The sequence below is a fragment of the Scleropages formosus genome, chromosome 15 (genome assembly GCF_900964775.1).
Source record: "Scleropages formosus chromosome 15, fSclFor1.1, whole genome shotgun sequence".
Lineage (NCBI taxonomy): Eukaryota > Metazoa > Chordata > Actinopteri > Osteoglossiformes > Osteoglossidae > Scleropages > Scleropages formosus.
In genome coordinates, this window is record NC_041820.1 from 17,476,946 (window position 1) to 17,499,444 (window position 22,499).

At 49.2% G+C, this 22,499-nt stretch overlaps 1 protein-coding gene across 2 annotated transcripts; it reads left to right on the top strand.

The window, feature by feature from the left end:
- The first annotated feature begins 138 nt into the window (after positions 1-138).
- Positions 139-22,268, top strand: lrrc9 (leucine rich repeat containing 9). 2 transcript variants are annotated; one of them, XM_029258689.1, is made up of 33 exons: positions 139-306; positions 697-777; positions 880-1,098; positions 1,754-1,894; positions 2,162-2,225; positions 2,526-2,596; positions 3,901-4,083; positions 4,392-4,547; positions 5,010-5,218; positions 5,345-5,476; positions 5,646-5,822; positions 7,286-7,403; positions 7,525-7,657; positions 7,757-7,891; positions 8,085-8,209; positions 8,303-8,476; positions 9,294-9,413; positions 9,911-10,102; positions 10,185-10,310; positions 10,629-10,769; positions 10,926-11,103; positions 11,584-11,804; positions 12,333-12,455; positions 12,635-12,765; positions 13,156-13,264; positions 13,553-13,692; positions 15,446-15,579; positions 16,063-16,280; positions 16,976-17,044; positions 17,942-18,067; positions 19,748-19,916; positions 20,549-20,723; positions 20,807-22,268. In XM_029258689.1, exons 2-33 carry the CDS (start codon positions 718-720, stop codon positions 20,844-20,846), a joined length of 4,509 nt encoding a protein of 1,502 aa, XP_029114522.1. In that variant the 5' UTR covers positions 139-306; positions 697-717; the 3' UTR covers positions 20,847-22,268. The 2 variants fall into 2 exon arrangements, with proteins under 2 accessions (XP_029114522.1, XP_029114523.1); XM_029258690.1 differs by lacking the exon at positions 19,748-19,916.
- Positions 22,269-22,499: the final 231 nt, after the last annotated feature.

Below are 22,499 nucleotides of genomic sequence, written 5' to 3' on the forward strand. Positions count from 1 at the left end.
ATACTCGCAATTAATTTTCACGGGTGGCGCCATATGAGACAGTACTTGGAGAATGGACATCTCCTGAGCGCCGGCATTTTTTTGCGGGGGGGGCATCGCGGGCATCGCAGACACGCGGGCTGCTGCCGCTCGAAAAGCACCCGGGCGCCCCCTGCTGACCAATGACTATCGGGATATTTTAACGGGCGCTAGAGGGCGTCCGATTTCCAAGATGGTTCCCTAGCAACGGTGACGCGATCTTCCTAAACACAGCAGAGGACACGCTGAGCACTTCACTCGAGCCGAACCATTGTGAATTTTGAAAAGGTATGTAGCCGTGCCAAATTATGCGGCCAAACAACTTCAAAAAGTAAAACACACTTGTGATATAAATAGTGGGAGAACATAATTAACTATAGAGACAGTTTTTTTTTTTTTTTTTTTCCAGTAATGGATGGAAAACGTTTTCGCTCTATGAAGAAATTACAATACATACTTAACAACATTAATGAAAAAACATAGCAGCCACTATAAATGTGTGTGGCTAGATTGCAAGTGCTTATAACAGCCTATTCACACGTTAGATGCTATTTTGTAGTAGTTGATTGTTTGACAGGTGAATCTAACGTCAACCTTTTCATGTCAGGAAATTTGATGGGCTGTGTTCTGAATAGAAAAGAAATCTTGACTGTTGTTGACTGTTTGAAAACTGAATAGAAAAGAAACAGAAGAGAAATCATGACACAGAGTGAAAAGCAGAGATACAACAGTGGTGATGAAGAAATTATCAAGGAGCTGGTAAGTTCCTTTGTGTACTTTGTGTTTTGGATGTTGGGGTTTGCTCGTTTCCTACTTGTACAGTCAAATGATGCCTGTGACAAAAGAGACTTTGTTCCCCAGTGCGCAGCCAACGGAGTGTCCTATGAGAAGGTGATGCAGGACAGAAGTGCCCTATCCTGTGTGGAGATGTTTTTCTCAGGGTTCCCCCGCATGGTGGGTCTTTCCCTCTTCCCCCACTTGACTCAACTCATTGTGGTGGACCAGAGCGTGGACTGCATCCAGGGGCTGGAGTCCTGTCCCCTGCTTCAGGAGCTCTGGGTAGTGGAATGCCAGCTGACAGTGAGTGCTGTCTAATGGCATCTTACAGCTGTACGGTTCTTCACAGGGATGGGTGGGCATGCTGGAGTCAAACCGTGGGTGCGGAGGATGGGGTGTGAAGTCAGGTTTGAATGCTTGATGAATGCTGTAGTCTGAAACCACAGCGCCGTTGTACGTGTGCTGCATCGAGGTACACTTGCGTATCTCAGATCGCTTTATGGACCATACCTCTGTCTAAATACATTTACATGAAGGTATGACAGCAAGATCGTAGTCATATCAGTTTTTATTAATTTAGCTGACACTTTTCTCCAAAGCAACTTACATTGTTAAGGTACTCACGATAATTTACCCATTTGTACAGCTGGGTAATTTTTTTACTGGAGCTATTTAAAGTGAGTACCTTGCTCAAGGGTACGACAGCTGGAAGTGAGAATTGAATCTGTGACCTTTAGAGTCCACAGGCAGTGGGTCTAACCGCTACACCACCAGCTGTCCACACTAACTTACATTACTAGATTATTGTCATGCCATCAGCGTCCTCTTTGTCTGATAAAGTAGGTAGCAGTCGGAAAGATCTAGAAGCTGTATTTCCTTTTGCGTAAAGAAAATGAGTACGCACGCCGTGATACGCTTTAATACAGGGTAAAGACTCGGTGTATTCATCCTCTGGCAGGAAATCTGTGGCCTCCAGCCTTGTGTCCAGCTGCAGAAGCTGTACCTTTATGATAACAATATCAGCAGGATTGAGAACCTGGAGGTACTGGAAAACTTAGAGGTTTTGTGGCTCAACAACAATCACATTTCTGTCATTGAGGTGAGAGCATTTAAATTAGTAAAATGTTTTTTTTTTTTTTTACTTGTTCACTGCTCAGGACAAATTTGTCTCTTTGTACCACTTTGTATTGAGGTCAGTATAAATTAATGTGAACTAAACTGAATATAGATCTGCATTGTGTCTGTTTAAAGGAATTTTCTTCATCTGATGCTGTTTTATTTATTGAGGTGCGTGGCTCAGAAGGACAGTTAAATTATATGCCTTTAAATCAACTTTAACTGCATTGTTCTCCTTATATATGTAAAGGGTCTGAGTTCCCTGCAGAGACTGAAAGAGTTGAACCTTGCTGTCAACGCTATTGAAACTGTTGGTATGTAGATAAATGCAGGAGCCGTGTGTTTCCAGTAAAGTGTTTATACAGTCCCCCCGCCCCAGAATGCACAGTGGGCGTTGTGTCTGTTTAACCTCAAGTCTGTTTTCTGCGGTTCAGGGTTCAATATGTGCTTTTGCTAAATGTATAAAAACAACTGATAAATACAAACATATCTAATTCATATTTCTTTATCATGATCTTATTCATTTAATTTAAAATGCATAGATTACTATTAATATTTTAGTTTTCCATATTTAATGTTATTGCAAATAATCAGTTATCCTTTATTGTTTTTAGGGCACAGTCTTGATCCTAACACAAATCTTCAAAACCTGAATCTGTCGGGAAATAAAATCAGCTCTTTTAAGGTATGTATAAAGAATGATATAAATTTTTTGGAACTCAGAGCAAAGCTGTATAATTTTAATCATAAATGTCATTTTCGCCATCTTGACATGGTTAAAATGATCAGTTTTACTAAAGGCTTGTTTTCTGTCTGCTGTCTAGTGTCTGGATATGTCAATTTCAGCTTTTTATATTTCTCTGATTATTCAACTAGACTTATAACAATGGAACAATCAAAGAAGTAGTCTATTATTTTTGTCAGTTAAAGAATTCTGAAATTATGTGTGGTCTCCTTGCCTTTTTGTTGGCGTTAACCTTTTGGAGTGAAAGGTAAATCTGTTTTCCTTTTTTTTTCCCCCGAAAATACACTGCGGCTTATTGGACTACATTTTATTGAACTACGAGGTTTAGTCTAGTTCTAGAACTGCTGCTCTGCCAGCTTTGGGGAAAAAAAACTCCCTGATTTTTAAAGCAGATTGTTTCTTTTTTTTTCTTGGAATTCCTTCTGCCAATAGTTTGAAATGATATCATGAATAGAAATAATAAAATGTGTTAGTTTTGCACGCTGTTAGACGTATGCATCCATAAGTAAGCTCTAGCACCTACCTACAGTACCTGCTGTGGCAATTTAGTGAAGTCCAAAATCCACGTCGTAAGACTTCCAGCTGGAAGTCCATCTTCGCCTAAGGCCGAGATGTCTGAGATGTTTTGAGTACTTGTTGGCGTTTCTGTAGCGGTGTGGATTTTTTACGGGATGGAGTCGCTAGCCCCATACCCAACCCTCCTCCTTTATCCGGGCTCGGGACCGGCAGGGGACCCCGAAGGAATCCCTCGGCGGAGTTGAAGTCCAAAATGAAGGATAAATATTTGTATACTCATCTGCAATCTGATCAAATTTGTGCAGTTTGCCTGTGGAATGTGTGTTTCTAAAAACCATTCTTTTAAGACAGCCCCTCCTGTTTTGCTACAGGAAAGTTTTGGTTCTGGCTTTGGTGTTCCATCAGTGTTGTTGGTGTCTTCCTCAAGAAAAGAAAAAAAAAAAAGCTTTATAGAATAAAAAAAGATTCCTTATGGCTGGGCACTTTGCATATTAAATCTTAGCAGCTTGTGAAATACATAAAGATTTTAAAGGGAAGTTTTATCAGTGGACAGTGTGTGATGTAAACAGAAGAAAGGTGAGCTTTGGTTCGCGTGTCTCAGTGTGTAGTGGAGAAGCAGTGGGAGTATTTGTCAAGGACCTCTGGAAAGTAGTTAAGTGTCAACCCGGCTGTACTGGTTTGTCACAGAAGTATCTACCTTCTGATTAATTGATACTCTGCTCTTGCAGGAGGTGACCTACCTGGTCAGTTTGCCTGACCTGAAGGAGCTTTCGTTGAAAGACCCCCAGTCCCCCCCCAACCCTGTGTGTATGCTGTGCAACTATGCCACTCATGTTCTCTACCACCTGCCTAACCTTCAGAGGCTGGACACCTATGACGTCTCAAGCAGGCTCATCAAGGACACAGTGGAGGTGAGGGCTTCGCATTCGTGCAGTCAGACCTCCAACCCAGGTGCCATGCCCATGCAACGAGGGCGATGTAGTCACTCACCGCCAACACTTAAGCTCTGCAGACCTTCCTTTACCCCTTTTCAGTCTCTTGAGTTAATCTGCAGCTGACTGAAAGCCTTTCAAACCGGGGTTCGAAATCACATATATTTTAAAGATGCTGATGCCCTTGGGTAGTTTGGCTGCTGTTGTGGTCCCAGTAAACCCATTTAAGCTATGAGCATTTGCTGAAAGCAGTTCTGGAGTGATGGTGTGTCACCTTCTTCTGAAAGTCAACTGTGATGAAGAAGATGATGTACTACAACATGCGGGTGAGGCTGGCCCATCGACAGTTGGCGGAGACGCAGGCCCAGCTGCTAGAGCACAAGAAGAAGCTACAAAAGCTTCCACAGGAATATATCAGAGCCCTCAGCTGCACGCTCAAGCACGTACGTACCGCACGCCACAGACTGCTCCTCGAGCCGCCTGCCTGCCCAGCACATGCCTCCCTGACCCTTTACAAGGTTGTTCACCTTAAGGACAGAACTGTAGGACTTCTCTCTGGATTTGAAGAGACACATTGCATCTTCAAAGCTGAAGCCCCTGTCCACCAGCAGCAAGGCATTTTAGTTCATGGTCCCGGGGGGCCAAGTTCGGCACGTCTTCCAGTTCAGAAATTGAATAAGATGGTTTCTTGCTCATTTGAATCGGCGAGCCTCTGGACCACAGTTACCAGCCCTGTCCTTCAGTTACAGTTTACACCCCACAAAATCTATGGCTTGATAGCGCATTAGTATTACCAGGGTCCAGACATGATCTGCAGTCTGAGGGACAGCGGGGTGTGAGACATTTGCACTGTGGGGGCTGTGTGATTTTGAATCATGCTGCTGTTGGCTCTCTCCATTGAGCAGCTGGAGTATGAGCTGGCAGAGGTGCAGGCATCGCCCAAGAAAGTGGCCCCGTGGTGGGAGGAAAGCCCGTCCCCATCGGCCGAGGGCTCGGGCGACTGCTTCGACACATCTGTCGGTATGGACCCGGATCCTGGCAGAGAGCACAAACTACGGTTGAAGGCGGAGGCCGTGAAGAGCAGGCTGAGACTGTGGATGTGGCGTTTGGAAGAGTGAGTACAGCCTCATGCGCTCATCGTGGCTGTGGCTCTCTATAATCGCCTGCTTGTACAGCTCTCAAACCTCACAACTGGCTCTGTGTCGTTTGCTCGGAGGCATTGAGGGTTTTGCTCCTACAGGTTGGAGACCTACTATCACCAGGCGCTTGACCTGGCCACCAAGAGGAAGGAACTGATGGTGCACTTTTTGGTGACGGAGCTGGAGACAGTGGGGAATATTCGCTTTGAAGAAGGCTGCTCTGCCGACCCCTGGTATCGATTCCTCCCCACACAAAAGCTGCACTACAAGCTCGCTTATCATTGCTGCAAATCAAGAAGTAACTGAAGTAGTTTGGCTTAGTATTCGTGAAACAAAGATCTTCCCACCCTGCCGTGATTCTTTGTGCTCATTTCTGCTCCGACTCCGACTGCTCCCCTGCAGGTTCACCTCCTGCTGTGACCTCATCCAGTCGAGGTTCTGCACCCGCGACTACAAAGTGCACGGAATCGCCGGGGTCCAGGTCACCCGCATCATCCGGGTGCACAACCGCGCCCTTCGGCTGCGCTTTGAGGAAAAGCTGCACACCTTGCTTAATAGCGTGGAGTTCTCCCTTTCCCAGTGAGTGGAAAAGACCCCTTGTGACCCCCAGCAGTCCAACATGCCCTCTCGTGGGGGTTGACTGGAGAGGGTTACATAAAGCATGCCGCCACCTCAGTCAGCCTTGAATACTGCTCAAAATAGTCATAACCCTCTAAGAACACTTAGATTGTTTGTCATGACACACTGGACAGGGCTCGCAACACAATGAGCTGTTGATCATGTCCTCCGCTCTTCCTTCAAGAAGGCTCCTTTAAACGCTGAACTCAGCGAGCAGGAATGTTAGAAATAAAGAGCACCGGCACTTAATGTTTCCGCTGGAAGCTTATATAAGCAGAGCTTTTTGCTCTGGTGCCTCGACTGTAAATGCCACAACGGGCTCCATGCGGCAGGCCTCTGGAATGTTTCTTTCTGCCTCAAAGATAGTTTTTCTCTTCTTCCTCAGCAGATTGCACTCTGGTGTACCTTGATTTGGATCATTTTCGTTGTCGATCCTCCTGCTGCAAGTACGGCAGCAGCACCGTTGCGGTCGATGATGGGTTTTTGACCCAAATTGACCTTGTCATTAATAGAACGGTGAAAGAGATTTGTTGCCCTCCTTTCTGAACGAACGGTAATGGTGAGCGTGTGCATGAGGGTGCGACCCGCACAGAAACACAGCTCCTTCCAGGCTTTTGTTATTTCACGAATAATGTGCAGCAAAGACTTACTGCAAACCCGCTCGGACAGCTCTGTTTAAGAAACTGTAACGGAAAAAAGACCTTTTTCGCTCTGACATAGTAGTTTACCGTAGATATAGCGAGTCACGAATTGTACACCTGTTACAAAGCCAGAGGGACCACGTTGTGTTTTCACGGTCTGCCATAACGTGTATGAGCACTGCTACTCTTACTGTCAAAGGTAATTTGGTGGGCTTGTCCAAAGTGGAACCAACCGGTTTGCCATATATGTTTCAATTGAATTAACGGATTTCGCTGTCAATTTACTGTGATACAGTCTTGGCGAGGATTGTCGCAGATGGACACATGACTTTGTTCTTTCCAGTTATCTGTAAATAACAGAGATAGAGTACAATGAGATGACAGATGCCCGTGAGGCTGAAGTATGAGGGCTGAACCAGATGGGATACTCCCTGGCCTCCTTTTGGAAAGGTCTGGAAATAGCACATCCATCTGTCACAAAATGAACCAGCGGTCAAACCGTGTCAGTGATCGATGACCGCTGCCAGCTCTTGTAACTGCAGGAACCATGAATGTAGCCTCCTACCCCGTTTGGGACGGTCCCGTTTTATCTGTCGGAAAAGCGAGTCGTGCTTTGGTCCCAGCAGCAGGTATGAGTGTGTCAGTTCCCTGTATGCTCCCGCTTTGCCCTTGCATGTGGGAGTGTGTCCCAGAAGCCCAGTTTGCATCCACAATACATGAGTGTGTCTGGATGTTGATTATATGCCACATTGGCTCTAAACTTTCAGCCTCCTCTCTGGGCAGGAACTACAAGCGCTGGCTGGAGTACCTATTCTATGTGCCAGACCCAGAGCACTCCAGTGGGGGGAACGAATTCCTGCAGGTTCCTGTGGAAGGCTTTCAGCCGGCATCTGCGTATAAGGTGCCGTTGGTATAATTCAGCATCGGCCTATGATTTCTGCATATGCGTGCATCATGCCCCAGATGGGACGGATGGGATTGTGACTCATTGCATGTTTGTATGTGAATGTGTGCATCCACAGGCTCTGGGGAGAGTGGGGGCCGTGGAACTGTCCAACAGCCTGAGTGTGAGCGACAAGCACGTGCTAGAGAACATGCAGAACCAAGCGAAAGCCGAAGGAATAAAGAGTATAAATCCCACATCTCCTCTACACAGTATGTTCTCTATGGCGCCATCCTCGTTCGTGTCATTGGTTGTTTTCTGGAAGCCCGTCGGTATTCATGTGCGAGTCTCAAAGCTTGCGTGTTTCCCAGGCCAGGTTATCGTGGCCAAGGTGTTCCTGGGCGTAAGCCTTCCAGCGCAGGAGGGGATGGAGATAGAACCTGAGAACTACCTCAAGGCCCATTCTGTGTACCGCAGTGTTACGACAGAATCCTGCATCGGCATAGGTAGCTCGCAGCTTCTCATCCCACTGCAGCTTCGTATACGTCCTTCTTACACCAGTTACTGAATCCCAAGTCTGCAAATAGCTGTTTCTGTGAGGGTAGGTAGGAGTTGCGTGTGAAGTTCTCGAAGGTCTCAGGACCCTCATGTTCACACTTTTTTTCTGCTGCGTGTTGCCTTCTGCCGACTGCGGCGCAGAATGCTCCCGCTCCTCTAACCTCCAGAGCAATTGCGAGTGCGGCCTCCGCCAGAGACAGTGGTTTGTGTTCGACCGTGACCTCGTCCTTCCGGAGTATTTGGTGGACTTGGAGTACATCATGCAGGTATAGACGCGGGGCTCGTTTGACCCTTCCGAACCGGGCTTCACTGAGAGATGGCGACCGCTGGGATCCACATGTTGTGTTTTCCTCACGCAGGATCGAGGCCACACTTTGCCCAACGAGGACCTCCCCCAGTTCACGTATGACATTAGCCGGGATGAGGAAGTTCTTAACATGGAGCCTGCAGTCAAGCCACGGCCCAAAATGCTGAGCTTGGATGAAAAGACCGTTCTGTCTGTGGCCCGGGCCAACGTACTGAGCCAGATCACTGTAAGGCAGGAGGATTTCCACTGGCACACCATTAGAAAAGAAGTAATACACCTGGGGTCAAGTGGTAGTGCAGTGGTTAGAGCTACTGCCTTTGCTCCCAGAGGTTGTAGGTCCAAATACCATCTCTAGCAGTAGTACTCTTGAGCAAGGCACTTAACCTAAATTGCTGTAGTAAATAATCGTAGGTGGATGAACATTGTAAGTTGCTTTGGAGAAAAGTGTCAGATAAATGTGAAATGTTTTTATCCACCCATTCTCTCAACGAATAGTCATTCAACGTGTACAGATCCCCAGTTATGGGATGAAGTAAATACAGTGTAGACCCAATAGACGGTGGACATTGGGCTCCAAGGTATTTGCTTTATAAGTGAGTCTGCATTATACCACATTAATCCAGTCATAATTGTATGCAGGGACCACCAACATTATGAATTTACCTGTCAGAAACGACATTACGGTAACCATTATTTATGCACAAATGGTTGGAAAAAAGAAAAAAACAGAGCAGCTAATGAATCTTTGTTTAAAATTGTTTAACAGAAAATAACAAGAAAAAATATGAACGTGTTACGAGTGAATAGCAATGTAGCGGGTCTGCATTGCCTTAATGCTGAATTTAAATGATGCCTGCATAGTCTTTGTGCACCTGAAGTTTTCAGGTATGTATCTTTGATGTTCCTACAGGTAAAATACTTCTGTAGAACAGAACAGAAGTTGCCCTTGATAATAAATCAGAAGGTTGTTTGCCCGAATTATTCTGTCCATTTAGCTGTTAACCTTTGTGAACTTTTCTTGCTCTTCCTCCTCGCGGTGCCAGGTCCTGAACCTTCATGACAACAGCCTGAGCAAGCTGAAGGAGATCTCATGCTTGACAGCCCTTCGGCGCTTGACCATCAGCTTCAATGACTTCACGCACTTGGACGACATCTCACATATGGTATGAATGGTGATTTCCTTCCTCCACTCATCACAGGGTTGTGTGTCTTTGGAGCTCTAGTTCCTGAATTTTGGAGGATCAGCTCTTCTTCACGCCGAAGCACTCGTTCTAGAATGCCACTTAGTTCTTCACAGCTCTTTATGAACATCTGACTTCTGCATAGCTGAAGCGCCAGTTTCCGTACCTGGTTGAACTCGACAAAACAAGTCTACCTCCAGAATGTTTTCCTATGACCAGTGATGTTATAGGTGTTCGGACAACTTTGGAATTCCTGATGGCAAATAAGAGGACTACAAAATATATGGCAACATAGAGCATTATAGGGCTCTTTGATTTGACAGTAGAAACCAATTAGGAAGTTGGCAGAATTTTTCAAAGGGGATCTGCCTTCACCGTACCCTTGTGTTGTCATCATCTTTCCAGCGGAGCTTCTTGCATTGTAAAATCCTATTATTCCACTCTATTAGTGTTTCTTCCTCTTCGTTGTTGATGTACAGCCCAGTCTAGAATTTGTGGATGCCGGCTATAATCGGATCTGCACCCTGGAGGGGCTTCGCGGCATGGTCCGGCTGCAGCACTTGGACCTTCGTTGGAACCAGCTGAGCCGTGCCCGCGAGGAAGCAACGCTCCTGCGCAAACATGCCCCCTCCCTGCTCCGCCTGGACCTCCGCTACAACCCCTGGCACAGAGTAAGTAAGTCATGTTGTGGCCACTGCCACAGCTCAGCAGCGAGCTGAGTCCATGCTGACTCCCCTGCTGTACTTGTTCCAGCCCAGAGAGGTGCGGAGCACGGTACTGGGGCGTCTGAGGACCCTCACTCACCTGGATGAGCAGCTGGTGACTGAGGAGGAGACCACCATAGCTGTGCAGATTGCAACAGGCTCCAGGATCAACCAGGTCAGGCAGATACACCCATGACATCCCAGTACCAATCACCTAAATATCTTTGCTAATCACTGTGCAAGCAACCTCACGGAAAGTAGCAAGAACAGGCTGTGAGCAGGTCGGAGGCCACTGGTAGCAAGACTGTTACTGATTCCCGAGAAAGAGGGAGGAAGCAAGACGTGTGTGCATTGGGAGGAAATTGAACTCTGTGTATATTTGTCGGGAAGCTGTTGTTCCGTTTGCACGTTGGTAGCAGATTGTCTTGCTAGTACGTTGGTTGTGTGGAAGTAAGGACTTGAATTACTTGGGTTGCTGGTTTTATATCGGCAGGCCTCCGTCCTGGCTCACTCTCGGACCGATAGCGAGAAACCGCGCAGCCTCAGCCTTCTCCCTGTAGCACAGCTTCTGACACAGTCCAGGCCAAACCCCTGGGATCTTAGTACTGGACCAGAACCCGGCTGGACTTCAAAGGTGAGCTTCAAGAGACGGACTTTATCGATTATTAAAATTAACGCTTTTTTGTACTTCAGTTTTTATACGTATTTAATCTGGATTTTGACAAACAGTCCAACTGCAACTGAGAATGGCACAAGTCTTGTCATCAGCCGGATTCTGGTTTTGCAATAGATAACTGCCCTCAACCTGGACAACCAACGCCTCTCTAGGCTGGTCAGCCTAGGTCATCTGGCCAACCTGCGTTGGGCTTCCTTCAATAACAACGAAATAAGCAAAGTGGAGGGTCTGGAAGCCTGCCAGTACCTGGAGGAACTGTCCCTGAATAACAACTCTATCTCTAAGCTGGAAGGTCAGTCTCGCAGACACTTGTGCCACATGCATGACAATGTAACGTAGAGCCTGAGGTTTCTCTGTTATCGCCTTGAGTAAGGAATTTCACCCCATTTGCGTCGCTAAATCTCAAACGTTATGAATAGGTAAAGTAGCAAACGGACCTGTGTACTTTATTTAGTGTTGATTGCTCTAGATATCCACACAGGCTAAATCATTCTGGATGAAGTTAGATATTCTAAGTAGGTAGAAAATATTTAAACAGCAAAGTCTTTGACAGTTATTAAATTTACATCTAGTTATTTAGCAGGTGATTTTCTTCAAAGTGACTTGCAGCTCAGAGGAAAAGTGCATTCGGAAACAGGCAAAGAGCTTTAGATGCAGTCGGTTTGTCTGAATTGCGATGGTTGGCGCGCCAAAAATTTGTGAAGCTGTCAGGAGAGCAGGAGACAAAGGAGGAACTGAGCACTTGAGTTTGAGACTCCTGTCGTGCCCGCAGGCGTGTCGAAGCTCCATCGTCTGATAAGGCTGAGCTTGAATGGCAACCAGCTGACCAGCCTGGATGGGGCTATACTGGAAAATCTGCCCAACCTGCACTTCCTCTCTGCGGAGAACAACTGCATCAGCTCCCTGCACGGCATCCAGTGTGCTCGCTCACTTTTTGAGCTCTACGTGGGCAACAACTGTATCGGTGCAACTCGAGACATCTACCACCTGAAGGTCAGTGTGGTACTTCTGTTCTCAGCTCCCGCAATGATAGAAAAATCTTTATCATGTCCAGGATGTTTCTATACTTTTATATTAATCATTGCTACTATTACTTATGCTAATGAATGCAATGTAGCTGAAAATGATGTATTTGAATTATGTATATGTATGTGATTGAAAATTACATTTAAGTTGTTTGAATCCCTCCAGAATGATGATGTGCATGATAAGTTAAATGTACTAATTTTTTTGTTTAGTACTGTCCATTGTGACAGGACAAGCTTGTAAGTGCACATATGCTGCAACATCCTGCCAGCTGACTGACACAATAGCAGTTTACTCTTTTTGACCCTGTTTTATACTGTTTGTGATGAACTAATTAAATAATGATGTTCGCTAAATAGTTTTTACCATTTCTGAATATGTACGTCTTTGATCCATAAAGTCCCTTGCAGTGACCTGTTTGGAGGGATGCTCTACAAAAGTAAACCTGAAGGCTATCAACAGATACCAAGATGACTTCAATTCTGCTCTTTTCAGGCCCTGGCAAACCTGATTATTCTAGATCTATATGGGAATCCACTGGTTTCCAAACAAGAGAACTACAGGATTTACGTGGTGTTCCACTTGCCTTCCCTCAAGGCGTTGGATGGAGTGGCAGTGGTGAGAAATTTTGTTTGTGTCCATCTAGACATGTACACCCATCAGTGCTGGTCTGACTGAGTCATCATGGAATGGCCCATTATCTCAGTCCTATAAAACTTTACACTGGGAGAGTGTCAATCGGGGGATGGGAGCTGTACATAGAACCTGGCAGTGACAGTCTACGTCCTTCTCTGAAGGAGACGTCGGAGCGCGAAAACGCCAGGGACGTATTTGGCGGACGCCTGACACCGGATGTGGTAGCAGAGAAGCTGGGACACTCCAACTACTCGGACATCACCGAGCTGGACCTTCAGTCCTCCTCTATCAGGTACGCATATTCAGCTCTTGATGTTAATCCACGTTCACCTGATGTTCACTAGCTGCCTGCAGAGGCTCCAACACCCCCAGCTGTGTTGCTTCATCCCCTTGGAAAGGACATACACGTGATCCCTCTGGATTTTGTTTACACAATGTCTGGGAGTGGAGAGTTCACCACTCCCCATGCTGCTGGCATGTCTTGACTGTTAGGTCCCAGATTATATTCCATCACATAATTAATTCATTGGGTTTATCTAAGGAAAAAATGAAACTTGAGCACACAAATTTCATTGCGGTGCCTCAGGAGAATGCGTTTGGTGTGTTTTGGGAGGTACACTCTTGGCTGTATTCTGCATGTGAGGTCAGAGAGGATGACAACTGCTGTTTTTCTGCTCCCCAGGATGGTGGACCTGGCTCCAGTTGACCTGTTCAACCATCTATACACAATCAACCTGGAGCACAATAATCTCACCTCCTTCAGCGGTCTCATCTACCTGGCCAACGTCAAGGTGAGCCTCTAACCTGTCCTTGACCTCACCACCAACCCATTCTTGTTGTCATTGTCCACCTCTGTAAAGGAAATGTGTAGCACATGTACCAGCTCTTCTGATTCATACAAGCCTGATGGTTTAGTTGCCGCACAAACTGTTTAAAAAAAGAGCACCCTAAAACACCCTAACCCTCTGAACCCAACTGATACCAGTCTGACCCCAGGATGTCATCATGGTGTCAGTTTTGACAGCTGCCAGGTCTGTGACTGACCACTAATCGTAGCGTTCTCCCACTTTCACGTGCAGGTTTTGTATTTGAACCACAACCACATCGAGTCTATCTTGCCCAGGAATAAGGCTCCGACTCACCAGACGGGCCGGCAGGCACTCTACCACAAAGTCACCTCCAGCGGCTATGGGCAGCAGGGGCCAAATGCGGCCAACAGGTACTGGGTCACATTTCAGAATTCTGCCCTATATAGTGTGACAGCTCGTGGATAGCATGTTGGTTTGTTCTCTGGCTTACCTTCTCATTCACCACCTTCCACTGCGGTCCATCCAAGATATGTTCTTCGTATGACTCGACAGAGAAGGGGCTTGATGAGACTAGACGTCGGTCTGGGGGTTCAGGTGTAACCATCTCTTTATTAGAGGTGTCGGGAGACAACAAACCCCCGTTACACTGGGCACCAGTCAATCCTCCTTCCTCTCTCCGATATGAACACACACACTACGCTTACGTCACTTGGGTCAAAAGTTGTTTGTCCTTTAAAGCCATGTAAAGAAAGTGGCTAACATCAGCCCACAGTGGTATAAATGATTTCCGCTGAACGAGAGGAACTGGCACATGCAAAGCAGGGGATTCTGACATGTATCGAACGAACCCCACAGTGGGAATAATGTTCATAAATGAGTTGAAGGGTACCGCAGTTACGTTCGAGACACGCATCTTGTGTGTAGGCTGTTTCTTTACATCTGTATACATGGGTGGTGTTCAAGCAGACACACGTTTAAAAAGTGGGTGTAATGGAAATAGCGATGAGTCAGAAGTTCAAGCAGAATACATTCTAGACAGGGTGCCCATGTGTGCTGTCCCATACGTGGGTGGAGGTACAGACTGTAACACTTGCAGGACCCCCCGTGTAGCAATCTGCGACACTTATGGTCAGGGGCGGAAAGAGAAAGAGGAAAATTTAAAATAGTAACAGGCAAAATACAATGCTGATGACAATCTTCAGCTTCCAACGTCCATTCCTTCCTTCCAAAAGAGTAGGAACTATTTCACAAGCTGCATTCTCAGTCCTTTATCTTAGTACAGTGAATATTCCGACAACTGTCAAAAACTGCTCAGAAGTGAAGAAATCATGAAAAACATGCCACGGGTGCGTCCACGTCTGTGCAGCGGGGGCTCTCTCTGCCAGGGGAAAAGTGAGATAAACGGGAGAAAACGAAATCAGGGGAAAAGTTCTCATTTTATAAGTGCACTTTATAACAAATCCTCTGAGGCAAAGAAGCAAGTGATTGTCCACCCGTGGAAATATCGAACTTTAGTTACAAGGTGTAGGTCAAGGTATAACCTGTATCATGCCCTATGCTTCTGGTACAGGTTCTGGACCACTGTGAACCTGAGCCGGATCAGCGCTTATTGATGATGGATGGATGGATTTATAAAAATGTGTTTTTGTAATTGGGGGGTGCGGTGGCGCAGTGGGTTGGACCGGGTCCTGCTCTCCACTGGGTCTGGGGTTTGAGTCCCGCTTGGGGTGCCTTGCAACAGACTGGCGTCCCGTCCTGGGTGTGTCCCCTCCCCCTCCGGCCTTACGCCCTGTGTTACCGGGTTGGCTCCAGTTCCTCGCAACCCCGTATGGGACAAGCGGTTCCGAAAATGTGTGTGTGTTTTTGTAAAGGTACAGTTCTAGTATTTGTCCACAGAGAGGCAGTATTGCCCTGTGTTGCCTTTACTTTGAAATGGTACCGTTCAGGGTTTTCTCCCCAAGCTGTTCTTACATTCTTGAGAGCACCGTGAGCTTTGTCCACATCTGCTGAGAGCAGCCACCGACTCGGAGAGCTCTCGCAGGAGGCAGCAAAGGTGTTCTGCCGTGCCCTGGGGTGCCTGGTGGTCTAGCAGCCCGTGGAGCAGTTCGTGAAACTGCGGCTCATTCGAGCGCCTCACATCTGTCTCCCCTCCTCGGGGTTCAGGGAGCCTGGATCTGGCACCCTGGAGCCACTCATGGAGAGCTTGGAGGTGCTGCATCTGGGCTACAACGGCATCTCCGGCCTGGCTGATCTGCAGCTGAGCAGGTTCCCCAACCTGACAGCCCTCTTCCTCCAAGGTAGCAGAGCCGCCCACCTCCCGCTCCCAACATCTCAGACAGCGAGCCCTCCTAGACGTCACATCCACACATTTTTAAAAAAGCAGCTGTTGCTCGTGCGATCATTAAACCCCGGAAGCCAGCGCATCAGCTGGAGCACAAAAAGCAGCAGCGCTCTAGTGAAAACAACGAGTCCTCAAAAAGTGGCCTGTCCCCTTACTTAAGCAAAATCTACAAAGTGCACATGCATTAAGAGGTGCCGCTACTCCTACATGTAAAAACCTAAGCAGGCGGTGCTGCGTACTTGAGCGCCGCCCCGCGGCAGGCTGAGCGTAATGTAGGGCCGAGGAGGGAAAAGCATCGGGATGAAAGTGTAGAAAAGCCATTGAAAAGTACTGAGGAATTGGTGTTCGGAAGGAAGGACGGTGTCCGCCGCAGCGACCCGTTGCGGGAGCCGGGCCTCTGACGGGACGCTTCTGTCTCTCCTCTTCGCTCTCCTCGCAGGCAACGATATCCGCCAGGTGGAGGGCCTGGAGGGCCTGCAGCAGCTCCAGGAGCTGGTCCTCGACCACAACCGCATCAAGGCCCTGAGCGAGGGCTCCTTCTGCAGCCAGGCCGCCCTCCTGGAGCTGCGTCTCGCAGAGAACCGGCTGCGCGAGCTCAACCACCTGCAGCCGCTCGTCCAGCTGCGCAGGCTCTTCCTGGACCTGAACAAGCTCCAGGTGGGCCATCGCACCACGCGCCGCGCGGTGTGAAGGGCGCGCCGGGGGCCAGGGGAACGTCAGCCTGCGGGCGGTTTGTTTTGGCGTGTTGACTTTTCGACCATTATGTAGATAACGAGTCCCGGTTGCCATGGCGAGACGGTCTGCCCGGAGCGAAGGCTTGGTTCGCTTCCTCGGCATTATAGAAAATTTGCGTTGATTGAAGGTCAGAGCGGCGCGCACGAGGACATTAAAAAAGATGGAAATCAAGCAACACGCAATTAGATTTCCGTCCAGATCGCGCCCTGTGCGGTGATTATTACCGTCGGGTTTTTTTTTCTTTTTGGTTTTAATTAAAGCTCGAATTGCTGCAATCATGGTGCACCGCAGCGTGTCCCCTGTCAGAGAGGCAGCATGAGTCACCAGGACACCCGGTCGCCTGGATGGGGGGTACGGAGGGGGGAGCACACGCTACCCCCCCGACACCGCGCGTCGGATTAACAAGTGATCACATGTAATCCGCAGGATCAACCCCCCCGATGGAATGGAATATTCCGGCACTGTAACGGATGCGCGCCCTCTGATTAGGGGACATTCTGTGTCTGATAAGAAATGCAGATTTTGCCAGTTGCATAGCTGTGCTCTTTGAGTGTGGATTCATTGCCTGCCTGCCTGTCCCTGTGTGTGTGTGTGTGTGTGTGTGTGTCTGTCCTCAGGACCTGTCCGAGATTGACAAGCTGGAGGAGCTGCCTTCTCTGGTCGAGCTGTCTGTGATGGGGAACCCAGTGAGTACGGCTACCGTGACTTTGAGTGCACTTGCCCTCTGCCCTCTAGCACCAGCAGGTGGCGCTGTGACTGGCGTGCCGAACCCAACGGGGCCCTGCACTTGCATCCAACCGTTCCAGTAAAGCATCCGGCTGTTTGAGCGAGCCGAACCGTAAGCCGCGTAAGGTGCTTAGGCGTAAAGCTGCTGCTGTGCAAATAAAAAAAAACAAGGAGGAAGGCTGTGCGGGGGGTTCCTCGTGGTCGCTTCACTCCCCCACCTCCCCACCGAGCCGCAGTGCAGAAATCGGTGAAACATTTGAGGCCTAAATTAAGCGATTACATGACAGTCCGTCTGGTGCTTCTCAAACTGGCCGGGATCAGAGACAAATCCCCAGGCCAAATGGCTCCATCGTCATCAGATACCGCTGGCGTGGGTTCAGCGCCCATCTGGAGGCCCGGATCAGCGCAGATTCGCGGTGCCGGGTGACAGATGCCCCCGGACCCAGCTCGGACCAGGCCGCGAGCGCTGACCTCTGTTAACACCGAGGGGCTGCTCGCGCCTCGATTAGGGACCGGCGGGGGCCCCTGGAGACAAAACCCACATTGTGGGCAGCATGAGATCACAGCAGCGCCCCTGAGCCCTGATACCCCTGGCATGGCATGGTCCGCGGGAACAAGCGGGCCCTGTCCCCAGGCCAGGCGGGGAACTCGGTAGGCTGCGGTCAGCGCCAGAACTGCCCTCCCCCCACCGCCATGCCCCCCCACTACCGAGGTGCCAGCATGAAGCGTGTGAGCAGACAGACCGATGAGACAGAGCTGTGCCAACAGGGCCTAACCTATAGGGAGGAAGGTGTTCTCCGCTCGGATCCGAAGCGCACCTGTGTGTGACCTCCCGTGTGTGTTTGCGTGTCCCGTAGGTGGCGAGGCGGTCCCTGCACCGGCCTGCCGTGGTGCTGCGTCTGACCGGGCTTCAGGTGCTGGATGGTCTGCCGGTCACCATGGAGGAGCGGACCCAGGCTGAGCTGCAGTGCATTGAGGCGCAAGTAAGAACCGGGGAAATGGTCTCGTCTTCGGAGAGGCCCCTCGGCCCTTGTAGAGCTGCCGATGTGTCACCCGAGGCCATCGTCTCCCCTCCTTTCTTATGGACGCCGAGCAGATAAATCACTGAGGGTAACAGCTGCTGCCTCCTCTTGGGCCTCACTTCTACCCAGCTTATTACGCAACCGGAAACACACTAGCGTTATTAGTTTATCCAGTTTTATGTATTCCAACTTACTGCTCCCTAAAGGAAACGAGGTCGGAGAGGAAAGTTCTCTCAGCACCGCTTTCCAGAGCCCGGCAGCGCGCGCGCAGTTTCTCCCAGTAGTCCGAACTCACCGATTCCCCCGCAGAGAAGAATGATAGCGAGCAGGCGGTGCATTTCTCAGAAATTGCATGCGGTTATTAATCATGCAGCTTGCGCATGGATATCGCTGAGATGTACCGTTCAGGAACTCTGTGATGAGGAGTGCTAACGTTTGCATGTCACGATTATCCTCAGGTGCAGAAAGTGTTTTTATACATACATATATATATATATATGCTGCTCTCCATGCCAGCAAAATCAGTGAGCGGTCCAAAAAATCAAAAACAAAAACACAACAGCCATTAGCCAAAGAGCAGAAGCCTGTCCCGGTCATTAGCACGCCTGATAACGAGAGAGGCCCGGGCCCAAATGGTCCTACAGCAGGGAATTAAAAGCGGCAAAGCCCGCTTCATCGCGCTGATTAGATCAAATCTGTACTTTCGATAATGCACTGATGATTCTGGCCCGTTAGCCAGGTCGGCCGGGCTCTGCTTGTTAAGTGGATGCGGTAGTGGGGAGAGCAGGCCTTGTTACGGCGCCCTCTCGGTGCCCAGCCCGCTTCTTTATTTCTGCTCTTGTGTTGTTCTCTAAGTCTCATTAGCGTTCCACGACTGAACCGTACCACGCGAAGCTCGCGGGGGTTGAGCAGGAACCGGATTTTGGGCGGTACCGCGCAAACTGGGCCCCGGTCGCGCTAAGGGGGCCCTCTCTGAGTGTAGATTATGTGGAGAATGTGCCGGCCGCAGCCTTGGACCGGCTGTCGGTGTCGGAATTAAACCGCATCTCATCAGTTCCCCTCAAATGATCAGGGAGAGGTTCCTGTTCCTTTCCGCTATGCTGTCCGTCAGCTCCCGTGAACCGTCGACCCGGGGCAGGGGATGGGTTTCGCTTACTGATCGCTTTAGCAGTGTGATCTGCTGTGTGAGTGTGTGTGTGCGTGTGTGTGTGTGGCAGGGCGCAAGCTTCAGAAAATCTAAATGTCAAGGTCTTCTTTCTGCTCCAGTTGGCAGTAAGGAATCTGTCTTTAGACGCCAAAGTGACGGAAAGGCTGTCGGACGGGGCCGACGGAGACCGAAACTGCGCAGGCTGTTATGTCCATTTCCCTCCAGGGTGCGAGTGGTGCGCAGCTTCAGTGTGTCGGTCATCCCTCTGACGGTAGACTAATGACTGTCATCGGTCTACTTATACCATGCGGTACAGTCAATAAGTTCTGAGACTGACTGCCGTGTGATTCCGCAACGCTTGCGAGCCAGAGATGTTTTCACAGCCTCGCACGGCACCGAGCTTTAGAATTTATTGGCTGCGTCGTGAATTGCGGCTACGGCTACTGACAAAAGTAAAAACATGCTGTCATTTGTGTCTCGTTTGTGTCACGTAGTGCAGCATCGCCAGCACCGCCACCTTCGACCTGAGCGTCCCCGGTCTCCTGCCGCTCTTGTCCCGGCCTATGCCCCCGCGGGGCGCCGGTCTGGCCTTGGGCCTCCAGCACATTCTGACCTCTGACATCCTGTTGCCCTGCCACCTGGATGAGACGCACGACACCAAATGTGTGTATCTTACTCGGAGCTCTCAGTGAAAACCAGATGAATAGAGAATGTTTTAGAAACCGTAAAATTCCCTTAGATATAATCCATCTGCTGTTAGATGCCACTCCATTGATCTGGGTTACGAAATCAGTGATGCAGCGAAAGAAAATACGAAGTACAAATTTAGAAAGCCATGCCATTGCCAGTTGGAATCACAAGGCACGAGCTGCTAAGGTGTTGTCGTCTAAGTGCTTTGAAAATAATAGCTATTGATGACGCTGTCACAGATACCAAAGTGCTGCGTCTTTTTCTGTACATTCATAGTGATGCACACACATCATCTGAAACCGCTTGTCCCATATGGGGTCGTGGGGAGCTAGAGCCTAACCCAACAACACAGGGCGTAGGGCTGGAGGGGGAGGGGACACACCCAGGACGGGACGCCAGTCCATCGCAAGGCACCCCAAGCGGGACTCGAACCCCAGACCCACCAGAGAGCAGGAGCCGGTCAAACCCACTGCGCCACTGCGCCACCACACCCCCTCTTAGTGATGCTTTACAGCTATTTCTGATCATCTGGAAAGCAATATAGACAGACGGGCTCCCACGGAAAGCACGCGTGCAGTCAGACTGTTGCCGTTTCTGTCTTGCAGACAGGAAGCAGAGGCACAGCGGTGGGATGGCGCACTGCCACACCCGCAATCTGCAGGCTGAGTTGGCCTACCGCAAGGCCAGAGGGACAGGGGGCGTCGTGTCCACCACTGCCTTTCTCTCCAACGGACAACGGGTCCTCCTGTCCTACCCCACTCACCAGGAGCACGACGGCAGGTGAAATACGCCGACCGAGCCGCGCTTCGCATCGCGATCGGTTCTCGGCGTGATGCTGACTGTCCCCCTGCTCCTGCCTCCAGGTTTCAGAGTCAGAGTGCTCCCAAGCCTCCTCACATGTAGCATCGCTACGGTGCGGGTGGAACCGAAGGAGGGGCGATAAAACGGTGAAACAAGAACCCGTGCCCTGCTTCGCTGCGGAGCCAATGCAACTTCAGCGGTGGACAACATTCAGACCATCCGTTAGAAAAAAAACTTGATTTCTTTTTGTGATATTCCACCCTGCGCGAGTACAATCAGCTCCTACGCTAAAAAAGACATTACCAAAACAAGGAAGGGTTCAGCACGGCGGCGAATCGCTTCGAGACCCAGGCTGCTCCGTAGAGACAATGGACACAGCCTCAGTTTGTACAGAGGAACGTAGCGATGATGTGATGACTGGAAAATGGGCCGCGTGGCCGCAGATGTCGGCCGGTTTGTGCCGCTGGGTCAGAAGGAGCCTCTGACGGCGGACAGCCCCGCTTCAGAGCACCTGTCCGAGGACCGTAATCGACTCGACGTTCACAGGGGGGCAGGCGGCTCTGCCGGAATCCGAAAGGTTCGCCATGACCATCCTGTGATCATTTGTCATTTATTTTGTGTTTTGCACTACGCTAACCGGGTTGTATTACATTAAATACGCATCGTACTAACCGCTTCGTGTCGTGCTTAGTCGACTCGGTTGTGCACCGCATGCCCTGTTTCGGGCGGTTGAAGGCTGACGGTGCACCAGTGTTTTATTTCTGAGGAGCTGACGGTTCCCTGAAGCCCTTCGGCTGCGCCTGTGGGATGCAGAAGGACCTTATGCGCTGCTTCCGAACTTGCAGACGAGGGGATGCGGACAGAGGACCGCAGCAGGCCGCAGCGTGGGCAACAGCAATGGAACGGAGGACCAACGCACGTGTCCGTGACGGGATGCGCTCTGACTAGTTATGCTAGAAGGAATCATTGTCGGAGTTGAAAATGCCCCGTTGAGAGATTTTATTACCTTATTTGATAATATATATGCTTTTGTTGGCCTGTGTTGCATGGTGACTGCATGCATCACTCTGTCCTGGCATCTCTCTTTTGTTGAGTGTCTCGCAATGGGTATTGGAAGCACTCCCGGGATGAGCGTAAGACTGAAACTTTTTTTTTTTTCCATAACTTCTGACCACTAATGCCAGATTAGTATTCATTTTTCGTTACGGTGGAGACAAACTCATGTGAATTGTCCTGATTAAATGTAATATAATGTATGTGCCTTGGTAGGAAAGTGAGCAACCACTAGTATTTAGTAAAGGCCTTCTTTTAGACCTGAAAAAATTTTTTTTTTTTTTTTTTTTTTTTGACAGAATCATCTTTTTAAGTTCGTGTCTTCATTTGCATTTTGAATTTCCTGTGTCCTTGCTAAGATTTTCTCAAGCGCTTGTGTTGTTTTATCTTGTAACTTCAAATGTGTATTTGCTCATTCTTTAACCTTGCGCGGAGGGGGCACGGTGGCGCGGTGACGCAGTGGGTTGGACCAGGTCCTGCTCTCCGGTGGGTCTGGGGTTCGAGTCCTGCTTGGGGTGCCTTGTGACGGACTGGCGTCCCGTCCTGGGTGTGTCCCCTCCCCCTCCAGCCTTGCGCCCTGTGTTGCTGGGTTAGGCTGTGGCCCTGTATGGGACAAGCGGTCCAGACCCTGTGTGTGTGTTTAACCTTGCAGGTGTAATCCATTATTCAGAAAGCCACCATATTCAGTTATGTTGTTAATGG